Raw genomic sequence first — 23,719 nt, forward strand, 5'->3', positions numbered from 1 at the left:
GAATTTTTAATCAATAATCACTGTATTTTATTGGTGTTTATATTATTTAAATCTATTTTTTTAGTTTTAATCGAAAATTCTCCACCCTACCACACAAAATTACATCCTGCGGTAACTTTTTCCACATATTTATTGTTTTGCAAAAAAAAAATAATGCCACTGACTGTTATTAAAATTATGTTTACATTTTATTTTTTTATCATTTCCTCTCTAATTATAACTGGTCTGAGAAAAAACAAAAAACTGATTGAAAAATTCTTTATATTTACTACAATTTATAAAAAAGAGTTAGCAAATCAAACTGTCATCTTCTGTATTCTAGAGACTCCAATCCGAGCTTTACCAATCTATCTTTGTATTAGGTATTTGAATTGTTGCATCTATTACAAACAAAACTGGTAAAATTTCTCTGCACAGACTCAATTTTAATAATGTAATTTTTTTAATAGGGGGACCATATTTGGGTATTTTATTCAAGTTTAGGGCGAATGTATATTTTAAATAATTTAGCAAGAATACTAGCAGAACTGGTCTTAAAACTTTTAAGTGTTTGATAGGATGAATTTTGAGCAATTTTATATAAATAATTTACATGGTCGTTCCATTTTAGATTTTCAGATATATATATATTCTGATGTCTTTAAAAAAATTTGCTACTGGAATTTTAGTTTAAATTAAAAGGTTAATAGGGAAGGTTTTATTTTTATTGATGGTTTTTGGCATTGTTTTGGATTTAAATCAAGTTTTTGTGTTTATAGCCATTTGTGAATATTATCTAATGTTAATTGTGAATGTTTCTGACTCGCTAAATACTTTTGCGTCATCTGCAAATAGACTTATTTTGATTTGATTGTGAGTATTTAGAGTAATATTGTTGATGTAAATTAAAAAAAGAAGAGGACCAATGACTCCACCTTGTGGTACTCCACTGTGAATTTTCAGAGAATCTGATAATGTGTTGTTAATGAGTACTCTTTGTGACCTATTATTTAAAAAAATGTTTAACCTATTCACTAAGTTATCATCAAAACCATATTGAATCAAAATTTTTAATAATCTATTGTGTGACACAGAGTCAAAAGTGACTCTTTGTGACCTATTATTTAAAAATTTGTTTAACCAATTCACTAAGTTATCATCAAAACCATATTGAATCAAAATTTTTAATAATCTATTGTGTGACACAGAGTCAAAAGCTTTTTTGATGTCAGTATAGACCACTGTGACTGATTCATTGTTAAAGTAAGTTATAAATCAAGTATGTAAACACGTCAATAGTTGAATTCCTGATGATCAAAGCCAAATTGTTTTGGTGTTAATAAATTAATGTCAAAAAATTGATTAAATATTTTTTGAGAAATAATCTGTTCAAAAATTTGGGAAAACTTACTGGTTATGGATATTGGCTCACAATTTAATGGGTCGTGTTAATAGTTATGTTATCCAGTCAACTTGTTTTGCTAGGATCTCTTGTTAACAAACGCTTAAATATATTTTTTTGAATAATTAATTGAAGTGTGAAATTTTTTTTCAAGTAGAGTTACAAATTCCTTACCATTAATGTACTTTTTTATTTATAGGTTCAAGGGTTATTTGCAAAGAGTATAATGTATGTTTAAAGAAAGTAGATATTATGAAGTGTGTTTACAGTGTTGATATACTTAAAACTATTTAAAAATCAGGAAAAAGTGAACTATCATACTAAAAGTAAAATGTTAAATATAGCTGTAGCAGTTACATAGCAATTAAAATTCTTAAAATTATAACCTTAATGAAATTTTCATGGGCCATACTAATTAAATATTTTTAATTTTTTAAATCTAAATTGGTTAAAATCTAAACTGGGCGACCAACAAAGGATAGGAAAAATGTCAGTCACTCTAAATTATTCTAAATCAAGGGTTGTCAGTCTAAAATTACAAAACTTTGTGTACAAACTCTGAACAATGTTTATGAAAATCTAACTGCTAAAATTAGTGTGCCAACAATGAGTATAGTTTATAAAAAAAGTAAATCTTAACTTTTTTCTTTAAATAGTACTATAAACATATAGTATCTGAAACTAATAAAGTTTTGTAATAGTAAGTACACATATTAACACAACTTAATATAATATACAGTTAATTATATCTTAATACATCATAATAACTGTTTTCTTAATAAAACTACCATAAAATAAGAGAGTCTCAAACACAATCAACATACAGTAAAATCCAGTACATATAAAACATACAAAAAAAAAAACTGAATTTAAACAAATTTAATAAAAAAAATAATGTAATCTAAAAGATATTTAAAAAAAATTTTTGAAAAAACAACTTTATGAATTATTAGAAGCATTATTATTATTAAACTTATTTGAAGTAACATTACCTTTTTGTTATTTTTTTTAATAATAAAAATATTATTTTAATTAAAGTTTAATTTTGTAATATATAGTAAAAGAAGACTTGTATTTTAAAAAGACTGGAAGAAAACTAGAAAACCTAAAGGATTTTTTGAAAAACTATTTATTCCATTAATTAAAAAAAATTAATTAAAATATCAATAAATAATAAAATTTAAGCTTAACATGTTATAATTGCTTTGTTAGATTATTACTTTATTAATAAATATTTTTTTTTATAGGAATTGTACTGGTAACAACTTAAAATGTTTATAAGTATTTTAGATTGTAATAAATTTTTTTTTAATAACAGTTTTTATTCATAATGTCTCGAATTTCAAAATGTCTGCTCAGTGCAATTCAGAAAAGATCATTTCAAAGGTGTACATTTTATACTGGACCAGAATCTTTTCCTGACTATACTGGAAAAAGTAAGCTGAGTTTTACAATAACAAGTTGAAAAGTGTAACATACAATAAAGAAATGATTTTTTTAAGTTTTAGTTTAATATGGTTTTCAGAATAAAGCACAAAGCACAAAATCATCAACTAAAAAAATATTGCATTATAATTTTTCAGTCAGACAAGATGATACAAGAACTTCTATAAAAACTAAAGATATGTACCAAAGAGTTAAGGACTTGCGTAAGTTTTGTTTTTTAATATTGCATTAGGATTTTGTATTAGTTGTAATTCTATCAGTTTTAAGAATTACTTAACTAAGATAATTTTACATCTACATCAGCGGTTCTTAACCTTTTTTCAAGTTTTACCCGGTTTTAGAAGGTTATTATCAAGTTTAACTCAGGTTTACAAAACAGTGTTTAATTTTGAGAAAAAAAAATTTTTGAACTTAAAGTTTGTTAAACTAAGAAAATCATAAAACTTACAGAGTTTATTTAACCTTAAAAAATAACAGTTAAACACTAACTTATAAACTTAAAAGACAATTAATAAACAATATTTTACATAACTTTAAAAAAAAATTTACCTCCTAAAATAAGGCAATTTACCCCAAGTTAAGAATTGCTAATCTACATTGTAGTTTTAAAACTTATATCTTACTTAATTGAAATTGAATTTATTAAAAAGTTTTTTTTTAAAGTTAAATTATTAACTTAACTTGAGTTTCAGTTAATTTATAAAATTGTTATAAGGAGCATTTTGTTAAAAGTTTCAACTACATAAAAGATCATTTAATTTTTATAACGAAAGTTTTCTATCAGCTAATTGTTAAAAATATTTTCAAATATATATTTTTAACTTTTTGGACATCCAATTAAGTTTTTTCGAACGTGAGAAAAAACAAAATTCAATTATTATTAAAAAGAATAAAAAAAAAAAAACAAATTAAAAAAAATATTTTATGCAAGAACAATTTCTATATGAAAATTTATTAATTCTAATTCAAATAGCTTCCTCAATTTCTAAACTGCATTAATCAAGTAACATCTAGTAGAATTTAAGTTATGAATGAGCTAATATGTTGTTTATATATATATTTATTTGAAGTTTTTTTTATTGAACACTAACTTAGTTGTAGGAAGAACTGACTGTCTAAATCATTGTTAACTTTATTATTTGCACCTAAAAATTACTTGTTTAGCCCTTATGCACATTTTTAATTAGTTCATTTCAAATAATAAATTTAAGTAGATCAAGTAATTATTACTTAATTTTCTGTATTTAAAACTTGTATGTAATGATATTCTTTAAGTTGTACTTAATTTCCATGTTTTATACTTAATAATTTTTATTACTTCCGAATTAGTCTATAATATATATAACATATACCCTTCTAATCTGTCTCAATAAAATTCATTCTTGATCATTATTGAATTAAATTTTTTATGCATAATTATATGTAAAACCTTAGCCGCCATAATAATTTTTTATACAAAGACTAATAAGTAAAATTAGGAGTTTCATAGTAAGTGTAGCATTTTTTTATGTATAGAGGTAATGTAAAAAGTATCTTTCTTAAATAAATTTAGTCAGTCTATTTAAAAGTAATCCGTACATTTTGTTGTTGTGAATTTTTAAATTTATCTAATAAGATAGATCAAAGTAAGAGAAATAATGTATTGAACTTTTTAGATGATGGGAAAGTTTTTGAAGATACCAGAGACAAAATAGTTGACGCTGGAGAAAAGAAATTGTTTGATTTAAATCACACAATATACACTAGCAACCCACAAAAATACCATGTTGAAGTAGAAGATAGTGAGTTTTTTTAACTATGTTTAAATTAGTACAAAACTTTAAGTCAAACTTACTGTGTAATGTTTAAAGTGATACATTAGCATGAGAAACATATACGTAGCAGTTTTTTATTGCATTACTTTTAATGCAAACTTTAAAAGTTTCATCATTGACAATAACTAAATAATTTAAAAAGTTTTACATTTATCTATATTTTATATAGATATTACTCAAAAACTGTTTAATAATCTTTAATTAGAAAATTTTTAGCTTATTCCATTTCACAATAAGTTACAAATCATCTTGAAAACAATAAAAGTTTTTTAAAAGTATAGCATAAAATAAAATTTAGAACAATCAGTTTTGAATAATAAGCATTATTGAGTATTTATTTATATCTAAGTTTTTATCAACCCCGAAAATTCTCTACAGATATTTTAGAATTTGATCTTTTTTTTTGTAAAAATAATAATGTTTTTCAGTTACAGTTTAAAAAAAAAACAATTTAATGTTAAAGAGTACTAGTTTAAAAAATGAAATTTTCTAGTTTCTAATTCTTAATTATTTTAATATTTTTCAATTTTAAAAGTTAAAGATTTTACATGAAGTAGTTTTTACTCCATCTCATTTCAGTAAACTCTTTCAACATAAGAACAAAGTGACCACATTATACACAATTAAAGAAAAGAGAAACTTTTCAAAAGTTAGACAAAATGTAAATTTTTATTTTGAGTTTAAGATTATGAAATTAAAATTTGTTGTTTTGCCTAGTATTCATAAAAACATCCTTTAAGTTTAAGGTCTCTAGCTCAATTAAAAGTTTACAAATTTTTTGATTTTTAATATCTTAATTTGACGACAAAAATTTTGTTTGTGTATTCGGATTATTTTTAGAAAAATGATACATTTTAAGCGTTGAAATTTCTATAAATATAAGATCTGACTTATAGTTTGTACTTAAGGCTTTAATCTAAGAGTCAATATTACATTGACATAATTGCTAAAAAACCAGGAATTTGACAATTTAGGCAAAAAATGACCTTGTAAAACCCGAAATTTATAACTATTGTTACTTTTTTTTAAATGTATATTTTTCACATTCAATTTTTACATATTTAATATTTTTACACACTTTCTCAATATGTATCACTAGCTGCTTTTTGAATTATTTTCTGAACTAAATAAAGATTTCTATAATTTTAAATTTTAAAAGGATGGTAAAATAAAGTTTTATCTATATAGAATACTTTTACGATGATAGCATAATTGGAAACTCCGTAGAGGCCAAAGAAAGTTGCTCAGTAGGAACAATGGACCCTGATTTCATAAAGTATTATTTTGCAATTATTTTTTATTTCAAACTCTGGTTATTCAAATAAAAAAGTAGTAGTTGACATATTTTTTATGTGTATAAATAACAATAAAAAAACCGTTTAAAAAAAATTTAATTAAAGCTTAATTTTTATATCAATCTATTTAGGTCTAAGTTTGAAATTTATAAATAGCTTTGCATTTGTTCTTAGTTAATAAAGTTTTTTTTACAAAACAAACTTAAAGCTATGCAAATTTTAAAAATCAATGTGAATAATATAGTGAAAAATTAAATTTTTTATTACTTAGATTATGAATGCTTAATTAAAACTTAAACAGTTTTCAGATTTATTTAGAAGTTGATCTAAGTTCTAACAAATTGTATACATCTTAGACTTGTTAAACTTCATGTTATTTTGGTTTATTACATTACTTGCAACTTTTTGAGATAAAAGAAATATTTGAAATTTATTTTCAAGTTTTACTTTTGATGTCACAGTATTTGTGATACTTGATAACTTTTACTTTTTTGAAATTAAAAAAATTATAGCATTTGTAAACTATTAAAAAAGTCGAGTTTGAATAAACTATTCTGTTTAGTAGAAAACATATTTAATGTTTAAATTATTTTTTCTTTCTAGAGCGCAAGTTAACTCTTTATATCTAAACTAAAGCTAAAAACTACAAGATTTAATACTGAGACACAAAGGATTTTTTTTGTTAAGAGTAATTTAAACATAAAAAGCGCAAGCGAATAAAATTTGTTGTAATTTTATTTCCTTTTTATTAATTTTAACCAAAATAAATTTTTCTTTTATGATATCAGATCGTGAATATTATTTTTTTAAGTAACATATTAATTATTTTAAGTTTATAAAAAACTAAGTATTATTTTAATAAAACAAATAGTATAATCTAAATTGTTTTTGCTAAAGTAGTTTTTAAATTAAAAACACAGATTTTTAGTTTAAAACTTAGAACATGAATAATCTGGTTTAAATAGTTTCCATTAACGTAATTTGAATTTTTTTGTACAATAAAGAAGAAGGAAATGTACTTTTAAAATCCTGAAATAATCTTTTGAAAAAATGAATAAATGTTTAAACCTGTACGCAAAGAAATTTACAGACCTAAGTTAATATTTCTAAGCAAGATTTTACAAACAACAACAAAAAAAGGTATAAATATTATTGAAAGTTTTAAACTAGAAAAGGCTAATAAAGCTAAAATAAATTTAAGATAAATCGAAAAAAATAGTTTTAAGTTGTACCAAAACTAGTTTACTTTAATAATTTAAAAACAAGAAGAAGTAAATAACTGTCATATTTAGGCCTGAAATTCAAAGCTTGCTATCTGAACTGATTGAAAGAGAAGTGAACAAAGTGCATTCGTACAAACCTGGCCATCTGACCAGCATGCCAAGAGTAAGGCTACTCACTGAAGAACAGCTTAAGCAGGTTTGAATTTTATTTTATGCGTCCACAACTGTTGATTTCTTTTGTTCATTTAGTGCTTTTAAATTTTGATATGTTAATACTATGTCGACAACTAACAAACACCATAGTTTTAAAAATAGTATAACATCGAAAACTTATATTGTAGATTTTGTTTAAGAAATGTTTTACTTGTTATCATTAATGTAATGATATAAAAAAGTAAAAATCTTGAAATATTAGTTCACATAAATTAATTATAAGTTTATTAAAATTCTCAGATCTGATATTTTATTTCACATACAATGTTTTCTGTCTACACTACAATATTCTGAAACAGCATCAACTTTAAAACTACTGTTTATTATACCCAATACTGTTTGTAACACAAACAAACGGAATTTTTATGTGAGTTGTAATGCAAACTGAACACTTTTATTAAAAAGGAAATTGCTCGTAAAGACGAGGAAGCTAAATCAATGTTGAGGGTTCCTCCAGTAATGATTGAGAGGAAGGAAATAGATGAGGTGATTGCTCACGATCTTCAACTGGACGGATACGAAGATGCCAAGCTCGTATTCACCGACATATCTGAAGACTTACCCAAAAATGTTTAATTAACAAATATGTATTTAATATTTTAATCCCAAAAATATTTCTTTTTATGGTTAAAATCAACCTAAATTTTACTCAAGATAGAAATTACTTTAAGATTTTGTAGATATTCTAATTATATAAATTTCAACTTTTAAGATTACATCTCAATTAAAAAACTGAATATAACTTTTACTAAATGCATAAAACAAATTTAACTAGTTTTACACAAGATGACTGCTTTCTGCATTACCTCTGAATTTTTATCAAACTTTTTGTACTAACGAAGGAAAGAATGGTAGTTGTGAGGGAAACGGACGGGTTGCTAAGGAAAGCAGGATGGGACGAAAGAGACCGTGTTATGCAGATATATTACCCTTCACCCTATAGAACCATGAACAAGCCTCGATGGGTCCACGATATGAGTGTAAGTTTTTTATTAAGAATTCGTGACGTGAATACTGCGCTTGCTAATCAAACAAATTTAATAATAATTTCGATTAACGATCTCGGACTATTTAATGTTTAGGTTACATTTTTAAATAACCTTGTGTATTTTGTAGAAGTAGCATTATACGTTAAATCGTTTTTTACAGCCATAATGAAAACATACGTAATAAAAAAAATATTGACAATGCTTAAATATAGCAAACTGAACTGTGGTTTTTGAAATGTTTAATAAAAAAATTACACATATAACTATGGTTAGCATTATCTGTATTAATAATGTTTTTTCAATTTAATTTTTATCAATTAATAAGGTTTATTTAGTGTTTTCTAAAAATGTAATTTCTTGCTGCAATATATTTTTTTAAATTTTTTGTGATGCTTATTTTTAGGGCTAGGTTGAACGAAAAAATTGTTTAGATAAGTTAAATTATTTTAAACTTTAATCTATATCAAATTTAGCATTCAAGTTTTGCAAATACCTGGTGTCGAAATTGCAAAATTATAAATGAAACTTCAGGTTCCCCTCAGTCAGAACTTGCACTTGAACATGTTGGAGCAAATATACGGTGAATACGAGCCGGATTCTGCTGAGTATGTGCAGCTTACAAGGAAAGTTTATGATCACATCGATCAAAACTGCCTTTATGACCTACTTAGGTTCGTTCAAATTTATAATTTGTTTTTTATGCAAGGTGAAAAGTATTACAATCTGGATGTATTTTTCAGAAACATGCAGTATAATAATAAAGTCTTAAGCTAATATGAAATATACCAGTATAATTTCTGTTATATCTACTTATAAGATTAAAGTACAAATAGGGGGGTACAACTTTGTTTGTACAAGTTGATCTTATTTTTTAGACTTTATCTAAGCTATCGGACAATTTTTACCGTTAAAAAAAAGAAGTTTTTATTGATCTACCGAGTCCAAAAATTTGGATCCGTTTCTAGTTTTCAAATTAGGAATCGACCGAATCCGAATCTTTTTTGAATTAGGATTCGGCCGAATCCGAGTCCGAACCCAAATAGTTTAATAATTGGAATTCTAGAGATTTAAGCTGTTCGTAATGTAAATACAATAAAACTTAGTAAAAAGAGTTTGAACAGCATTTTTAAAGTGTTAATAAGTAAGTACATTTTTATTTAAAAATAATTTATTTTAAAAGCGAACAAAAAAACGAATGTCTTGCTAAAAAAAAATCAAGCTACATACACAAGTCCTTAGTTTCAATATTTTGATATGCGTCAAGCAACATCAACAATCTTGTACTTTTGTAATGCTGAATAAATAAATTGTTGACTTTAATAAATGCTTAAAGTAGAAAACAAACCACAAACAGAGTTATAACATTTTACGTTTTACTTTAGAGTAAGTTTTTATTGTGACCATAAACGAATTAGAACATAAACTTTTGCAAGTGTTCATATTTATAAAACAAAGTGTAATTGAAAATAACATGGAGCCGTATTAAATTGAAATATAGTACCAACTATAGTAAAGGCCTAAAAAAGAATAGGAATTACAGTTGTAATAAAAAGTTTCAAAAGTTCCACTTAGGATACATTTTTACCATTACAAAAAAGAAAATGAATTAACTTAATCAACTGTTTAAGAACATAAAACGAACTTCAATTGCAAAAGATGTTTCTGTTATACTAATAAAGACTATTCTTGTTTTTTCAAGTTGTGGTGGGGAAATAAAAGTTTTTCGCCGGTCTTTGGAAGCAATCAAACACGCTTTTGCTTCTACAAATTACCAGATTCAGAAAATAATCTTTCATAATACACAGAAGATGATGGTGCATCAAGATATTTCCTTGCTGGCAAAGTGTTGGTATTTTGTCATGTTCAAGTTCCACAAGTTTAAGACTTTATCCTTTTCAGTTTCTGAATTTAAATTTTCTGTAGTAAAGCCCTTTATTTCTGCTTCAATTTCTTTGTCAACAGAATCCTGTTGCTTGTCCTCCTGTGTAGCTGCGTTTGATTATATTTTAAACAAAGAAAAGTAAGTTTAAAACTTTTACGGATCAAAATTTACACAGGGTTGTAGTTTTGGTTTCGCTGGTTGCAATATAGGAGAATCACCACATTGATCAGCCTCAAAACAGAATTAAGCTAGCAATTCGCTAGCTTAAGAAGAATGGCTGAAAGGGCAAACTAATTTGTGTACCTTTGCTAATAACAATTTTAAACGATCGTCCTTAAACAATGGTTTCTTAATTACTAGCTTAAGCGTATGGATAAAACAAGGTACTGACGAGGTTTTTATAAATTCTATTGCCTTTTAAATGTTTCTTGCATTATCTCGCAAAAAAAAAAAGTGAACACGATCAAAGGTAATATTCCAATTACTAAGCATATCCTGAATATAATTACAATTTTTTTTGACAGTGTGCTCACCCTCTATATACCGGCAATGCAAAACACGATCTTTGAACTCAAAGTTTTCATTCAATTAATGCGTGGCTAAATAAATATATGATTCATTTATCAAAAAAAAACAATCTTTTTATAACTGAGATTTTTATACCAATTATAGGCTCTCTAAAAAGGACACAACAACACAGGGTTCGTGCGCGTCAGGCTAAGTCAGGCTAAATCAGTTTTTTTGAAAAAAGTTGAAAAACGTCAGGCTAAATCAGTTTTTGTGTTTAAAAATTTGAGAATCTCAGTTATTGTCAGTTCGAATGCATGAAATTTTTTTAATTAAGATCAAATTGAGATGTGAATTTATTTCTAAATAAAGATTAAGTTATTAAAGACAAAATCAGTCAGTATTTGTAAAAATAAGTGCTTAAAACCTTTTGTTGAATCTCTAAAATAATTTTAAGAATCTTCATTATTTTGTTTTTAGTAGATTATATACGTCATAACTATAAAAATTCATAAAAAAGTACAGTTTAAACATTACAGTTTAGTTCAACAACTTGACTGTTTGTTTGAATTTGTTTACATGAGCTTTGTTTTTCAGAGCTTAGTTGGTTAAACTGTTTTAATTTCTAATATAAAGGCTTTATACCAAATACTTTATAGATTGAAACTCTTAGCAGTTTGTTCACATATTTTATTTTCTGTTTATTCAAAGTTATTAGAGATATTCACAAGACTAAAAAATTACTTATGTAATATCATGATTATTTTAGTTAGTTATTTTAAAAATTAAGATGCTTTAATGATAACATAAAGTTTTTGAGAGATGTGTTTAATTACATTTTGTTTTTCTTTTACAGACTTATTCACATTTCTGTTTTAATAAAAGCTTCTGGTAGCTTCTAAAAGCTATAATTGACAAATTCAAGTACTAATTAACACGAACCTTGTATATGGGTGATAAGTTGTGGATGTAACTAAGCCCCAAAACTTAATTCTTTATGAATTCATTGAAGCAGAAATTATAATGACCAGTTAAAAATATTCAAGTTGCTGGGTAAGGGATTGATAGATGTTGAAAAATAATTCATTTAAATTTTTATTTTCTTTAAAAGTAGTTTTGTGAATACTTTTATTGCGTTAATTTGCTAATTAAGACCCCCCGATACCCAAAATGCCTTCTGAAGGTGATTTTTTCTACTTTGAAAAAATGTCAGGCTAAATAGGTCTCTGTCAGGCTAAATGAAAAGGAATTTCGCGCACGAACCCTGACAACATGATAAATTGTTTAAGAATTAGGAAAACAGTTAAATATATGAATCCTATTAATCCTGTCAGAATTTATTAATGACACAATTAAATAAATAATCAATAACATCTAAATGGAAACTGAAAACCATATTAACCAAACAAAGGATACTTCAAATAATTACATGGTCTATGTAAACTGGGAACGGGTCAAATATTCACGAAGACACTTTTGCACGAAGGGTCACTATTTCACAAGGGGTCATTTTTTCACGAAAACACTTTTGCACGAGAGTAAAAAAAAACAGATTAAAAATTACTATAAGATAAATAAACAAAAAAAAAGAAGCTTATGACCGAGAATAAGGGTTAGGGGTAACAGTGATAGTGAAAATAATATAAATAAATAATTTAAATGTATAATAATAGAAAAATTAAAAAAATTAACTCGTGCCAAAATGTCTTCGTGCAAAAGTGTCCCTTCGTGCATATTTGAATCCTACCCTTGTAAACTAGACCTCCCTACTAAAAATTCCATAAACGTATCCATATATTGTATATCATAAAATTTTCAAGATAACCATAATAGAGATGTGAAGAAAAAAATCTAGGTTAGGCCTGAGCTATACAGATAAGATTTCACTAACTGAGGTGACTTGAGGAAAACCTTAGTAAAATGAAATGAAATAAATTACCTACAAGTATAATTTTTTTCTTGTAAGAGAAACGCCAAAATGTTATTTGAACCGTAATAGGTTCACAAGCAAACACAAAAAACTAAACGTATGATGAATAAGTATGAGCGGTTATCAAAAAAGCTGAGATTAAACGCTCTAACTATAAACTTAATTTTATTTTAGAGTCTAACAAAAATAGTTTATCATTGTCTTATACCGGGTGCAAAACTCTAAATCAAAGTTGAGAAGATTTTATAAGTGTGAAAAAGCACTTATCCACTAAAGCGTGAAATCATTAACTAGTTTTACATTTCATTTAACTTTTAACAAACAATTGAGAAAAATTAAAAAAAGTTTAAAGTGGTCTACCGGATTCAAAATTTCGGATCCGGTCGAATCCGAATCTTATTTTGATATTAGCCAGATCCGAATCCGAGTCCGAATCTTGGATTCGGTCGATCACTAGTAATTTTTGAAATGTAAGCGGTCAAAGTCGGCAAGCTCAATAGGTTCTTTATGTTTAGGGTAAACAAAAAACGCAAAAAAAAACTATTTCACAAAAAATCTATCTTTAACTTAATTTTCAACAAAAAACCCTTTACTTATATTTAAATCAATTATATGCACGTTTTTTTTATTTAAAAAAATAAAAACTTTTTTATAAGAAAACGATAATTTTGTCTTTTTCTATCTAAAATTTTTACTTTTAAAATTTTCAGAATTCAATGTAATGGAGGAATGTTATGTAAAAGTTTTACGTCTTTAGCTAAAAAATAGATGAGAAGATAGATTTTTAGTGATCTTTAAAGTTTTTGAGAAAATTGACTCTGAAAAATTTGCGGATCATACGCTTGTATTGAAAACTTTTTACAAAAATTACAATCAAGATTTATAAAAACTGAGTTGCAGTTTATACTGAAAGCTTTGATACAAAAACAAATGTTATTTTTTCTAAAAAAAGATGTTAGAGCTCTCTATGGCCTTATTTTACATAAAATTCCCATAATCGTGTGTAATAAATGGAAATATTTCGTACAGACGTACTTATCTAAATTATATTAAAAGTCTGAGTATGTTTTTAAACAATGAATGAAATAATTTTTAGTTTAGTTTTTAATTAAATTTTGTCACAAAATGTTTTTTTTAAATAATAAGATATTCTATTTTTCGGTAATTTTACTTTTTGGCAAACCTTGATACAAAACAAATTTTTTAAGACCTTTTTCACGAATAAGTTTGAAAGTCAGTAGGAATAAAAGAACTAAATGTAACAAAACATATATATATTTTTAGAGGATGCGGCTTTTACAATAGTGACTTGTATTAAAATAAATAAAAAAATATTGTGATTTATATTAATTAGTTTATTTTGTAAGTATTTTCTTGGAGTTTAAAGCTTGTTGTTTTGAATCTGTATTATTTTAAATACTTAACTAATTGCTATAAAGAATTACTAGGCTAAAACTAGTTGTTTTAAACAAATCTAGAAGTTTATAACAAAAAAATTGTTTGTGTATAACTGTCAATCTTAAAACTTATTTTAAGGACAAGCTGTATTAACTCATAGTTATTTTTTTACTTATTTGTAGGTCAAATCGATTTTATGGCTGCTTTGTTTTCTACTTGGCAAAACACAGCAATTTAGATGGGCTTCTCAAGTACATGATTAACGAAAACCTGTTAGTTTTAATTATACTTTATAAATAATGTGAAGTTATTTTTTACAATAATTTTAAAACAATTTATTTAACAAAGTTTTAAGTTTATACATGTTGTTTTTGCTTGTCTAAAATATTTAATTTAGAAAACATTTGTATAAAAAAAAACACTTGTGTTGTCTTTAATTTGTTGTAATTTTAATTGTGAACTATACTTTTTTGTTAACTGTTGTAAACTTTCAAAGGTAAAATAAGTAATATTAATAGCAAGATTATTGATGTTTTCTTAATCTGTCTTTTTTTTATTTGTAAAGGTGTTTAATTTTGATGTTTTATTTTATTTAAGCTAAAAAATACTTAATAGAATAAATGTTGAAGTATAACTAAAAATTATAAATACATGTTACGAATTATATTTACGAAAATTAATTTACTTTTAACATAAAGAATTTAGTTAAGGAATAGCTTTTGCAGGGTTGCCACAAGGTCAGGAAATTCAGGGAAAGTCAGGAAAAACTAAAAAAATGATAAAAGTCAGGAAATTTGTCAAAATTTAAAAAATTTCAGGTTTTGTTAGTTCAAATTTACAAAATTCCTTGTTTTCTAAAGACTTCAAATGGTAAAAATTTAATTAAAAGTCCTTTAAAGTCAGACTAAAATTGCAAAATTTTCCTAAAAATTTACAAAATTGCTTAATTTTCAATGCCTTCATCTGGTAAATATAAATAAAATGAGTGCAAAAAGAAAAGAAATAAAGCCCACAAACTGTGGCTAGGTTTAGAGAAAAGATTCTCTTCGTCGAGTGTAGGAGCAGCAGATGAGAACGATTTAAATAAAATGAGGCAAATGGTTTTAACAGCCAAGAAAATTAAGCGGGATGCAGACCAGATAAAGGAAACCATATCTTCATTAGATGAAGAGGTTGAAGTGCTAATAAAGAAACAGAGAAAATAAATTTTAGTACACATAGTAAAAAAACTGTGTTTGAATGAGTTCTTTACTGTTTTAAGGTTTCAACTATAAAAGTTCGTTATAGTTTTAAGGTTTTAGTTGTAAAAGTTCGTTATTATATTAAGGTTTTAATTGTAAAAGTTACATATGATATATGTCTTTTTGTTTATTTAGATACATATATTTTAGGAAATACTAAAATATTGATTCTTATTTCAACAAGTTGTGTTTATAAGTCATAAGTTACAAGTATTTTGCTGATAGAGCTGTTTATTGCAAATACATCAATCAAATAGATGGTTCAAGTGATGTAATGGAAGTTAGATTATTGAATTCAGCAAAAAAAAATGTTGTTTTAACCTGTATAAAAATAAGATTAAAAGCTTTATATAGTTTTAAGTGTTTAATTATTTTTTTTACAATAGGTTGAAGTCAAGAGCTTGATTTTGTAAAAAGTCAGGAAAAGTCAGGAAATTTTTCTCAGCTTGATCTGTGGCAACCCTGCTTTTGTTTGTTCTTTCCAAAAAATATTGATATGTAATTTTTGTAAACTATTTTTAACAAGCTCTAATAAAAACTCTTTAAATATAAAAGTTTAATATTTGACAGCATTTTCCGATTTAATTTTATTAAGTCAGAGTTTAAATTAAAATTTGTGAGCCATTGTGTAAAATCTTTAAGTAAGTAAATCAAAATAAAATTTAGTTACATAAAGTATAAAGATACTTTTATCTAAAAGGTTTGAGTTATATTTCAGACTAATATTTTACAAGTTATTATATTTTATAATGCTGCATGTTTTTAACTAGAAATATATTTAATCCCTGATCACTTATTATTGAAAAGCAAACTTAATATATCAGTCACTAGCTTTAATCTGCTTCCGTAAAGTAAAAATTATTTATGGAAAAATACTTACAGAAAATTAATTTTTGTACGTCAAGAATTACAACTATTTTATTTATTGAATGAGCTCTGGTTCAAAGCTTGATTATAACAAAATTTCAACAGAGTAAGCCATGCTGCAGGTTTGGTTAAGCTGTTTACGTTAGTAAAACAAGATTCAGCTACTGCAAAATGGAGAAGTACAACTGAATATGAAGATGACTTAGAACTAATAAATGTTTGTTAAACTTTATAAACTTTAAGTATAAAGTATAAACATTGAACTTTCAAAAAAACTTATTTATTTCTATTATTGTATAGTATTTCTTAATTATTTTGAGTTTTTTAATTAAATTTTGTTATTTCTGTGAAAACTCTGTTAGTTTAGTTTTAAAACCATCTTTATGTGTTTATCTATTATATCTCATTTTTTAAATGACTCTGTTTTTATTATAAATATTAAACTTAACTCTTACGTTTTTTATTACAAAAAATTAATAAATTATTACAAAAAAAAAAAAACAATGTTTAATTAATTGAAACATTTGTACGTCAACAGGTATACGTAGAAAATGAAGCAGTAAATAAACAAGCACTAAATGGATGCATTGAAACATTGAAGTTAAATTATCAAAATCAGAAAAGTTCACATGCTAACTGATTGATTTTGTTTTGCTGTGGCTGCAAATTTATCACTTACTAGAGTTTGATACAGGATAAAGTCTTTTGTATGTTACTTGAACATAACTCAAACACTTACTACTCAAAAAAAGACTATTTTATGATTGTGATAAGTTCTTGAATTTTGCATAAAGTTTAGTCAAATTATGATTTTTTATTGAAGCCTTACTAAAACTTTTTAGAAATTTACTTGTTTATTTTGGTAAGTTTTGACTTAAAAACACACATTGTTATAGCAAATTTTTGATAGTTAATTATGCACTAAACTCGATATTTAATTCGTGTACTTTTTTTATTGGTAACAGTAAAAAATTACTATAATAAAGTACATTAATAACACTAGTTCAAAAGTTTTGCAAAAATAATAACTGAAACAAACATATAATTGATTTACTAGGTTTAAACATAATACTGCAGAAATTTTTTATGAAGGATAAAAAAACATATATTTTTATAATTAAAATATTTTGTTTTAAAGTTTTTATCTTAGGCGACTAATGTTATTCTAAATTTAAAACTTTTAAAAAATATTGAAACAAAATACACACTAATTACTATATTTTACACACATTATAATTGAATAAATTAAACTATTAAATAACAAGTTTAGGAAAAAAATTAATTTCCTTAAAATTTTATAAAATTGTCATTTTATATGTAATTTAAAGGAAATTAATTTATATGTAAAAAAATCTTAAATATTTATAGCTTTTTTAAAATACTTTTGTTTTTAAAGTCCATTTATGTGTTTCAAATAATTAAAATATTCTTTAAAAATTATCTAGCATCAAAAAAATGTTCATTGCTCAGTTCAGACAAAAATAGCTTAGACCACAAAAAGTATTTTAAAAACCAGTAAAATTTTGTTCATATAAGAAAAAAAAATTATCCTATTTTACATAATACAGATAAGAAGTAAAACCGCTTTCAATTAATAAATGTAATGTATTGTACTTTATCAATTTAATTGATTATTTTAAAAGCTGTTACATTCTAATAACTAAAATGTAATTATATAGTTTTTATTGTTTTAAAAAAATTATAGTTTAATGGGTTAAACCAGGGTTTCCCAAACATTTTTCAAAAGGCCCCCTTTAAAGAAACTAAAAAGCAATGGCCCCCTCACACAAGATTTCTCAAAAAACTACCATTAAAAACGCCGGTTTACTATCATTTCTAACTCGCTATCATTTCTAACCGGATCATTTCTAACCCGATCATTTCTAACCCGCTATCATTTCTAACCCGATCATTTCTAACCCGATCACTTCTAACCCGATCAATTCTAACCCGATCATTTCAAACCCGATCACTTCTAACCCGATCATTTCAAACCCGATCACTTCTAACCCGATCACTTCTAACCCGATCACTTCTAACCCGATCACTTCTAACCCGATCATTTCTAACCCTATCACTTCTAACCCGATCAATTCTAACCCGATCATTTCAAACCCGATCACTTCTAACCCGATCACTTCTAACCCGATCACTTCTAACCCGATCACTTCTAACCCGATCACTTCTAACCCGATCACTTCTAACCCTATCACTTCTAACCCGATCATTTCTAACCCGATCACTTCTAACCCGATCACTTCTAACCCGATCATTTCTAACCCGATCACTTCTAACCCGATCACTTCTAACCCTATCACTTCTAACCCGATCATTTCTAACCCGATCACTTCTAACCCGATCACTTCTAACCCGATCATTTCTAACCCGATCACTTCTAACCCGATCATTTCTAACCCGATCATATCTAACCCGATCGTTTCTATCCCGATCATATCTAACCGGATCATTTCTAACCCGCTATCATTTCTAACCCGATCATTTCTAACCCGATCACTTCTAACCCGATCAATTCTAACCCGATCATTTCAAACCCGATCACTTCTAACCCGATCACTTCTAACCCGATCACTTCTAACCCGATCACTTCTAACCCGATCACTTCTAACCCGATCATTTCTAACCCGATCACTTCTAACCCGATCAATTCTAACCCGATCATTTCAAACCCGATCACTTCTAACCCGATCACTTCTAACCCGATCACTTCTAACCCGATCACTTCTAACCCGATCACTTCTAACCCGATCACTTCTAACCCTATCACTTCTAACCCGATCATTTCTAACCCGATCACTTCTAACCCGATCACTTCTAACCCGATCATTTCTAACCCGATCACTTCTAACCCGATCATATCTAACCCGATCGTTTCTATCCCGATCATATCTAATCCGAAATTTATTTAGGCAATCTGTGTTAATATATTAATTTATAATTTTTAAGATAAGGATTTGTTTTAAAAACAAACTAATCTCAACAAAATTGTTTTTTTTTTTTGAAGTTTAGTTTATTTTGTTTAAATAAAACCTAATGTTCAGATAGCTTTTGTTAAAATTAATTTGTTGATATTAATAGGTTCATTTATTGCTTCGACAATAAGGTTTAAAATTGGATTATTAATTAAGTAAAGTTAATTAGTTTTAAAAAGCATTAGGAAAAGTATAAGTCTTTTGTATTCTAAAGATTAAATTAAGTTTCTATAGTCGTCAATGTAAGAAATATAATGAGTATCGCAGCGGTTAAAGTCTATTCTGTACTTTCTTTTGAATTGATTTTTTATGGTTAATAGATATTTTTAAGTGTAGAAACCAGATTACCAATTTGTATCTAAATTCAGGGAGAATTTATATGAAAAACAACTTTTTAAAAACATTAGTGTCAGCGTTTATGAAACTTTAAATAATACAGTTAATAAAATTTATTAATTGCAATTATAATGGTTGTTTCATTTAAAATTAATATCATTAAATTCTAAGTTCTTTAAGCGAAAGTGTATACTGTTTAATACAAAGCCAAAAGTAGAGGTAGAAGGTTTTAAATTATTAAGAACTTGTCATTAACTCGAACTTAATTTTAATTTTTAAATCAACTGGTAAATTGTATATAAAGATTAACTGTAATTAAGTTATAATTAACTATAATAAACTTAACTATGAAAGTTTAGTGTCGAAAACTTATTGATACAATTTTTTTCTTTTGAAATAAAGTTTATGTAGGGCAAAATAAATTTACATTTTTCATAAAAATTTAAAATTGCAAAAACACGACTATTCTCACGATTGATAGTGGATATTTCGAAAATAATTTTCTTGATATCTTTTGAAAGTTATTGTTTTACAGGTTTTCAAAAACTTTAGATTATTTAGCGATCATTAAGTATGAAATGTAAGTATAAATTATTAGATTAAACTGTATAACTTAAAAACTTATAACAAAATAATAAAACCAGTTTGTATTGTGAAACCTATTATATAGGTTAAAATTTTTAATAAAGAAAAAACTCATCATATTTATAGAACTTTCGAGGTGCAAAAAATCACCGAGAATAAAGTCAATAGACTGGAAGCTGGCTTTACTGTAATGAATAAAAAATAAATATGTTTTGTGTAATAATCGTCTGGAAAAATATTTGATTAAAAGAAACAAAGAACTTAATGGAGTTTTTATAAAATTCTGCTCCTAATTATACTTAATTTAACTATAATTAATTTATTAATCTATTTCAAAATGTTTTATATTTATACTTATTTTGTTTTTACTTACGTTATTTCAACTGCTCATAATAAAGTGATTTTAAAGAAATGTTTGTCAATTAAAGTACTAATTTAAGTCGCAATCAAAACATAGGCGAGATTTAATTACCCTTGAACTTGTTATACAAATAAACTTGTCTGTTTAACTATTAGTGTTAAACAAGTTTTTTTTGCTCTAAAACTAAGTATGAATTTATTAATGATGTGAAATCTAGGCGGTCAATCGACATAACAACTTTTGCGGTTAAGTTATATGACATAACTGTTTTAATAGCCAGTTTCTATTAAAAGCGATGATTTCCACTTAATATAACAAAAGTTTTTAACTTCTCCTAATGTTTGTTAGAATTCCATTATCTTAATAGGCCTATGCAAGTTGCATAACAATTTGTATAAGTTATTAAGATGAAATATAAAACTACCCTACTATAAAAGGTTAATACATTAGTAAGCAATAATAAAACATTTACGTCAGTTCCAATGTAGTTTTTAAACTTAATTTAAAAGTTTTTGTATCTGAATATTACAATTGTAAGAGTTTAATTTTTTAAATTTGCTTGTGTTAAAACTATTGTAGTCACGTTAGTTACAATAAAATCCTACTTAAATATAATTGTCACTGCTTATTTTAAAATCCTACAAAGAAGAGTTCAAAATACTTTAAAGTAAGCAATTTAGTAAATTGTATATGATTAACAAAAAACGTCTGTTAAAGTATATTTAAAAAACAAAAAAAAAAAAAATAGAAAAAAGCTAAAATTATGTGTAGGATAAAAAATCAAAAAATGAGGTAATAAAAATATATTAAAATTATGTTAAGTTAATACTAAAATTAAAATTTATACTAAAAATATTTCTACGTAACACATCAAAATCATTATGTTTTAAAGTAGCTAAAAGGTTAATTTTTTATTTTATTTAAATAACTTCATTAAGACTAGTTTGTTTTTGCATGACATCCAGATTAAAAAAAAAAAACGTAACATAAGTAAAATGGGTTAGAAACGATCGGGTTAGAAATGATCGGGTTAGAAATGATCGGGTTAGAAGTGATTTGGTTAGAAATGATCTAGTTAGAAATGATCGGGTTAGAAGTGATCGGGTTAGAAATGATCGGGTTAGAAGTGATCGGGTTAGAAGTGATCGGGTTAGAAGTGATCGGGTTAGAAGTGATCGGGTTAGAAGTGATCGGGTTAGAAGTGATCGGGTTAGAAGTGATCGGGTTAGAAATGATCGGGTTAGAAGTGATCGGGTTAGAAATGATCGGGTTAGAAGTGATCGGGTTAGAAATGATCGGGTTAGAAATGATCGGGTTAGAAGTGATCGGGTTAGAAGTGATCGGGTTACAAGTGATCGGGTTAGAAGTGATCGGGTTTGAAATGATCGGGTTAGAAGTGATCGGGTTAGAAATGATAGCGGGTTAGAAATGATCGGCTCCCAAAAACGCCTAAGACCGTTTTTTCTGTTTATCATCAACTCCACAATATGTTGTGTAAGTTTTAAACTATGGCCTTGTGACTCCCCTTTTACGGCTTGTGGCCCCCTTAATTTCCTAAAAATTTTCCCATACTATCTAGTATAAGTTTCAAAACTACCAATAAAAGCGCCCAAGACCTTTTTTATTTTTACTCTTTATAACAAATCCAGAATATCTAGTTAAAGTTTAAAATCATAACCTCATGGCCCCTAAACTTCTGTAATGGCCCCAAGAAAGCTACTTGGCCCACTTTGGAAAATCTGGTTTAAAGTATCGATACACCGGATACGGATCCAGATTTTTCAAATTTAGGATCCGGCCAGATCCGGTAGATAACTAGTTAAAAGTTTTAATTTTAAACAAGTTGTTAAGTTATGTATTATTGTCAGCCTTAATTTATGTTCATATTTTAAATTTTTGATAGTTATAAATATCACTACTATTTATTGAGATTTAATTATCTGTCAAAATCGGTCTACAAAGCCTTTATAAAACATATTAAGTTTAATGTTATTAAATATTTTTCTAACACTACTTTTAACTAACAAAGTTGCTTTTTTTTACAGTTTTGGGAGATGATCATTTCTAACTCGATTAATTCTTACTCAATTAGTAAAACTTATTTTTTTATTAGGTTTTTTAATAAGGATATATTTTAAAACCCAAAAAAAATACGAAGTTGTTCTTTTATTGAAATTTATATTTATTTTGTTTCGAACAAAAATAAGTTTTTATATAGTTCTACTTAAAATGTACTTATAATTTCTATTTAATTTAAATTTAGTCGAGCTTTAAAATCCTTTACCTTATCTTAACTTTTTTAGTTATATCAGTATTCTTAAACCGATATTTTTGATTATATAAAATTTACTAAACGAAAATCATTCTAAACTAAGGTGGAACTTATTAAATTTTACTTCATATAAAAATTTAAACACACAACAATTTGACCTAGTATCATTTTTACATAACTTAATTGATAACTAATTATATCTCTATCCAATTCGGGTTTATTTGGTCGATGCTAGAGCCCATAGAAAAAGTAGGACATTTTGTCTTTTTTAGTCTGCGTAGCATATTTCATAAAAAACATAATTTTTTACTAAATATCTTTTCAATATTCTTCAATGAATTAACCTAAATAGTCAGCGTGTTTTTTTTACAAAACCTTTTTTTTTGAATAATGGTCATACTTTTAGTTTTTTAAGTTTTGATCGTTAACTAAGGTCTCTTTTTGCTGGGACACGGTCAAAATTCACCTAATAAAAATCCACCCAGTCAAATTCGAGAACCGCTTACCGATCGAGGGTTAGGGGTAACAGTGATAATGAAAAATAAATAAATAAAATGCAAAAAATATATAAATTAAATTTATAATTCAAGAAAAAAAATCGAGTGGCTTTTGAACGCGGGTGGATATTGATAGTATACCCTAATTGCTTAGTCAGTTTTTTTAATCTAAACTCATTGAAGAATGAAAAAAAAATTACTAAGAACCACAGAAGGGTCTATAAATGTTTCTTAGCTTGCGTGCATTTAGTAAAAATTTAAAGTTAGTATTTCTATTTTTAATAGATGGTTAACAATATTTTTTTATTCGTCAGTGAATTTATATTTACCTTTTGTATTTTGACTAAGTAAGAAAACCGTAACTAAAGACCAAAACTGAAAAAACTAAAAATCATCCCAGTTAATTCACTAAGCAATATTGAAAAGAAAATTAGTAAAAAATTATATGTTGTTTTTGAGATAAGCTACGCAGACTAAAAAAACCAAAATGTC

General features: G+C 25.9%; 1 protein-coding gene across 1 annotated transcript; it reads left to right on the forward strand.

Moving 5' to 3' along the window:
- The first annotated feature begins 2,677 nt into the window (after positions 1-2,677).
- LOC145833345 (small ribosomal subunit protein mS22-like) lies at positions 2,678-17,182 on the forward strand. The gene is made up of 11 exons (XM_082940529.1): positions 2,678-2,817; positions 2,965-3,030; positions 4,483-4,608; positions 5,830-5,917; positions 7,229-7,355; positions 7,778-7,942; positions 8,215-8,352; positions 8,893-9,032; positions 14,261-14,350; positions 16,292-16,403; positions 16,725-17,182. The coding sequence occupies exons 1-11, from the start codon at positions 2,712-2,714 to the stop codon at positions 16,824-16,826; spliced, it is 1,260 nt and encodes a 419-aa protein (XP_082796655.1). The 5' UTR covers positions 2,678-2,711; the 3' UTR covers positions 16,827-17,182.
- The last annotated feature ends 6,537 nt before the right edge of the window (positions 17,183-23,719 follow it).

Source organism: Thalia democratica, chromosome 1, assembly GCF_965202585.1.
Source record: "Thalia democratica chromosome 1, ktThaDemo2.hap1.1, whole genome shotgun sequence".
NCBI classification, from domain to species: domain Eukaryota; kingdom Metazoa; phylum Chordata; class Thaliacea; order Salpida; family Salpidae; genus Thalia; species Thalia democratica.

Coding starts and splice junctions, on each gene's coding strand:
- LOC145833345 (XM_082940529.1), top strand. CDS start 2,712: ATGTCTCGAATTTCAAAATGTCTGCTCAGTGCAATTCAGAAAAGATCA. Junction 5,918..7,228: donor ATGGACCCTGATTTCATAAA/GTATTATTTTGC, acceptor TGTCATATTTAG/GCCTGAAATTCAAAGCTTGC. Junction 7,943..8,214: donor CTGAAGACTTACCCAAAAAT/GTTTAATTAACA, acceptor GTACTAACGAAG/GAAAGAATGGTAGTTGTGAG.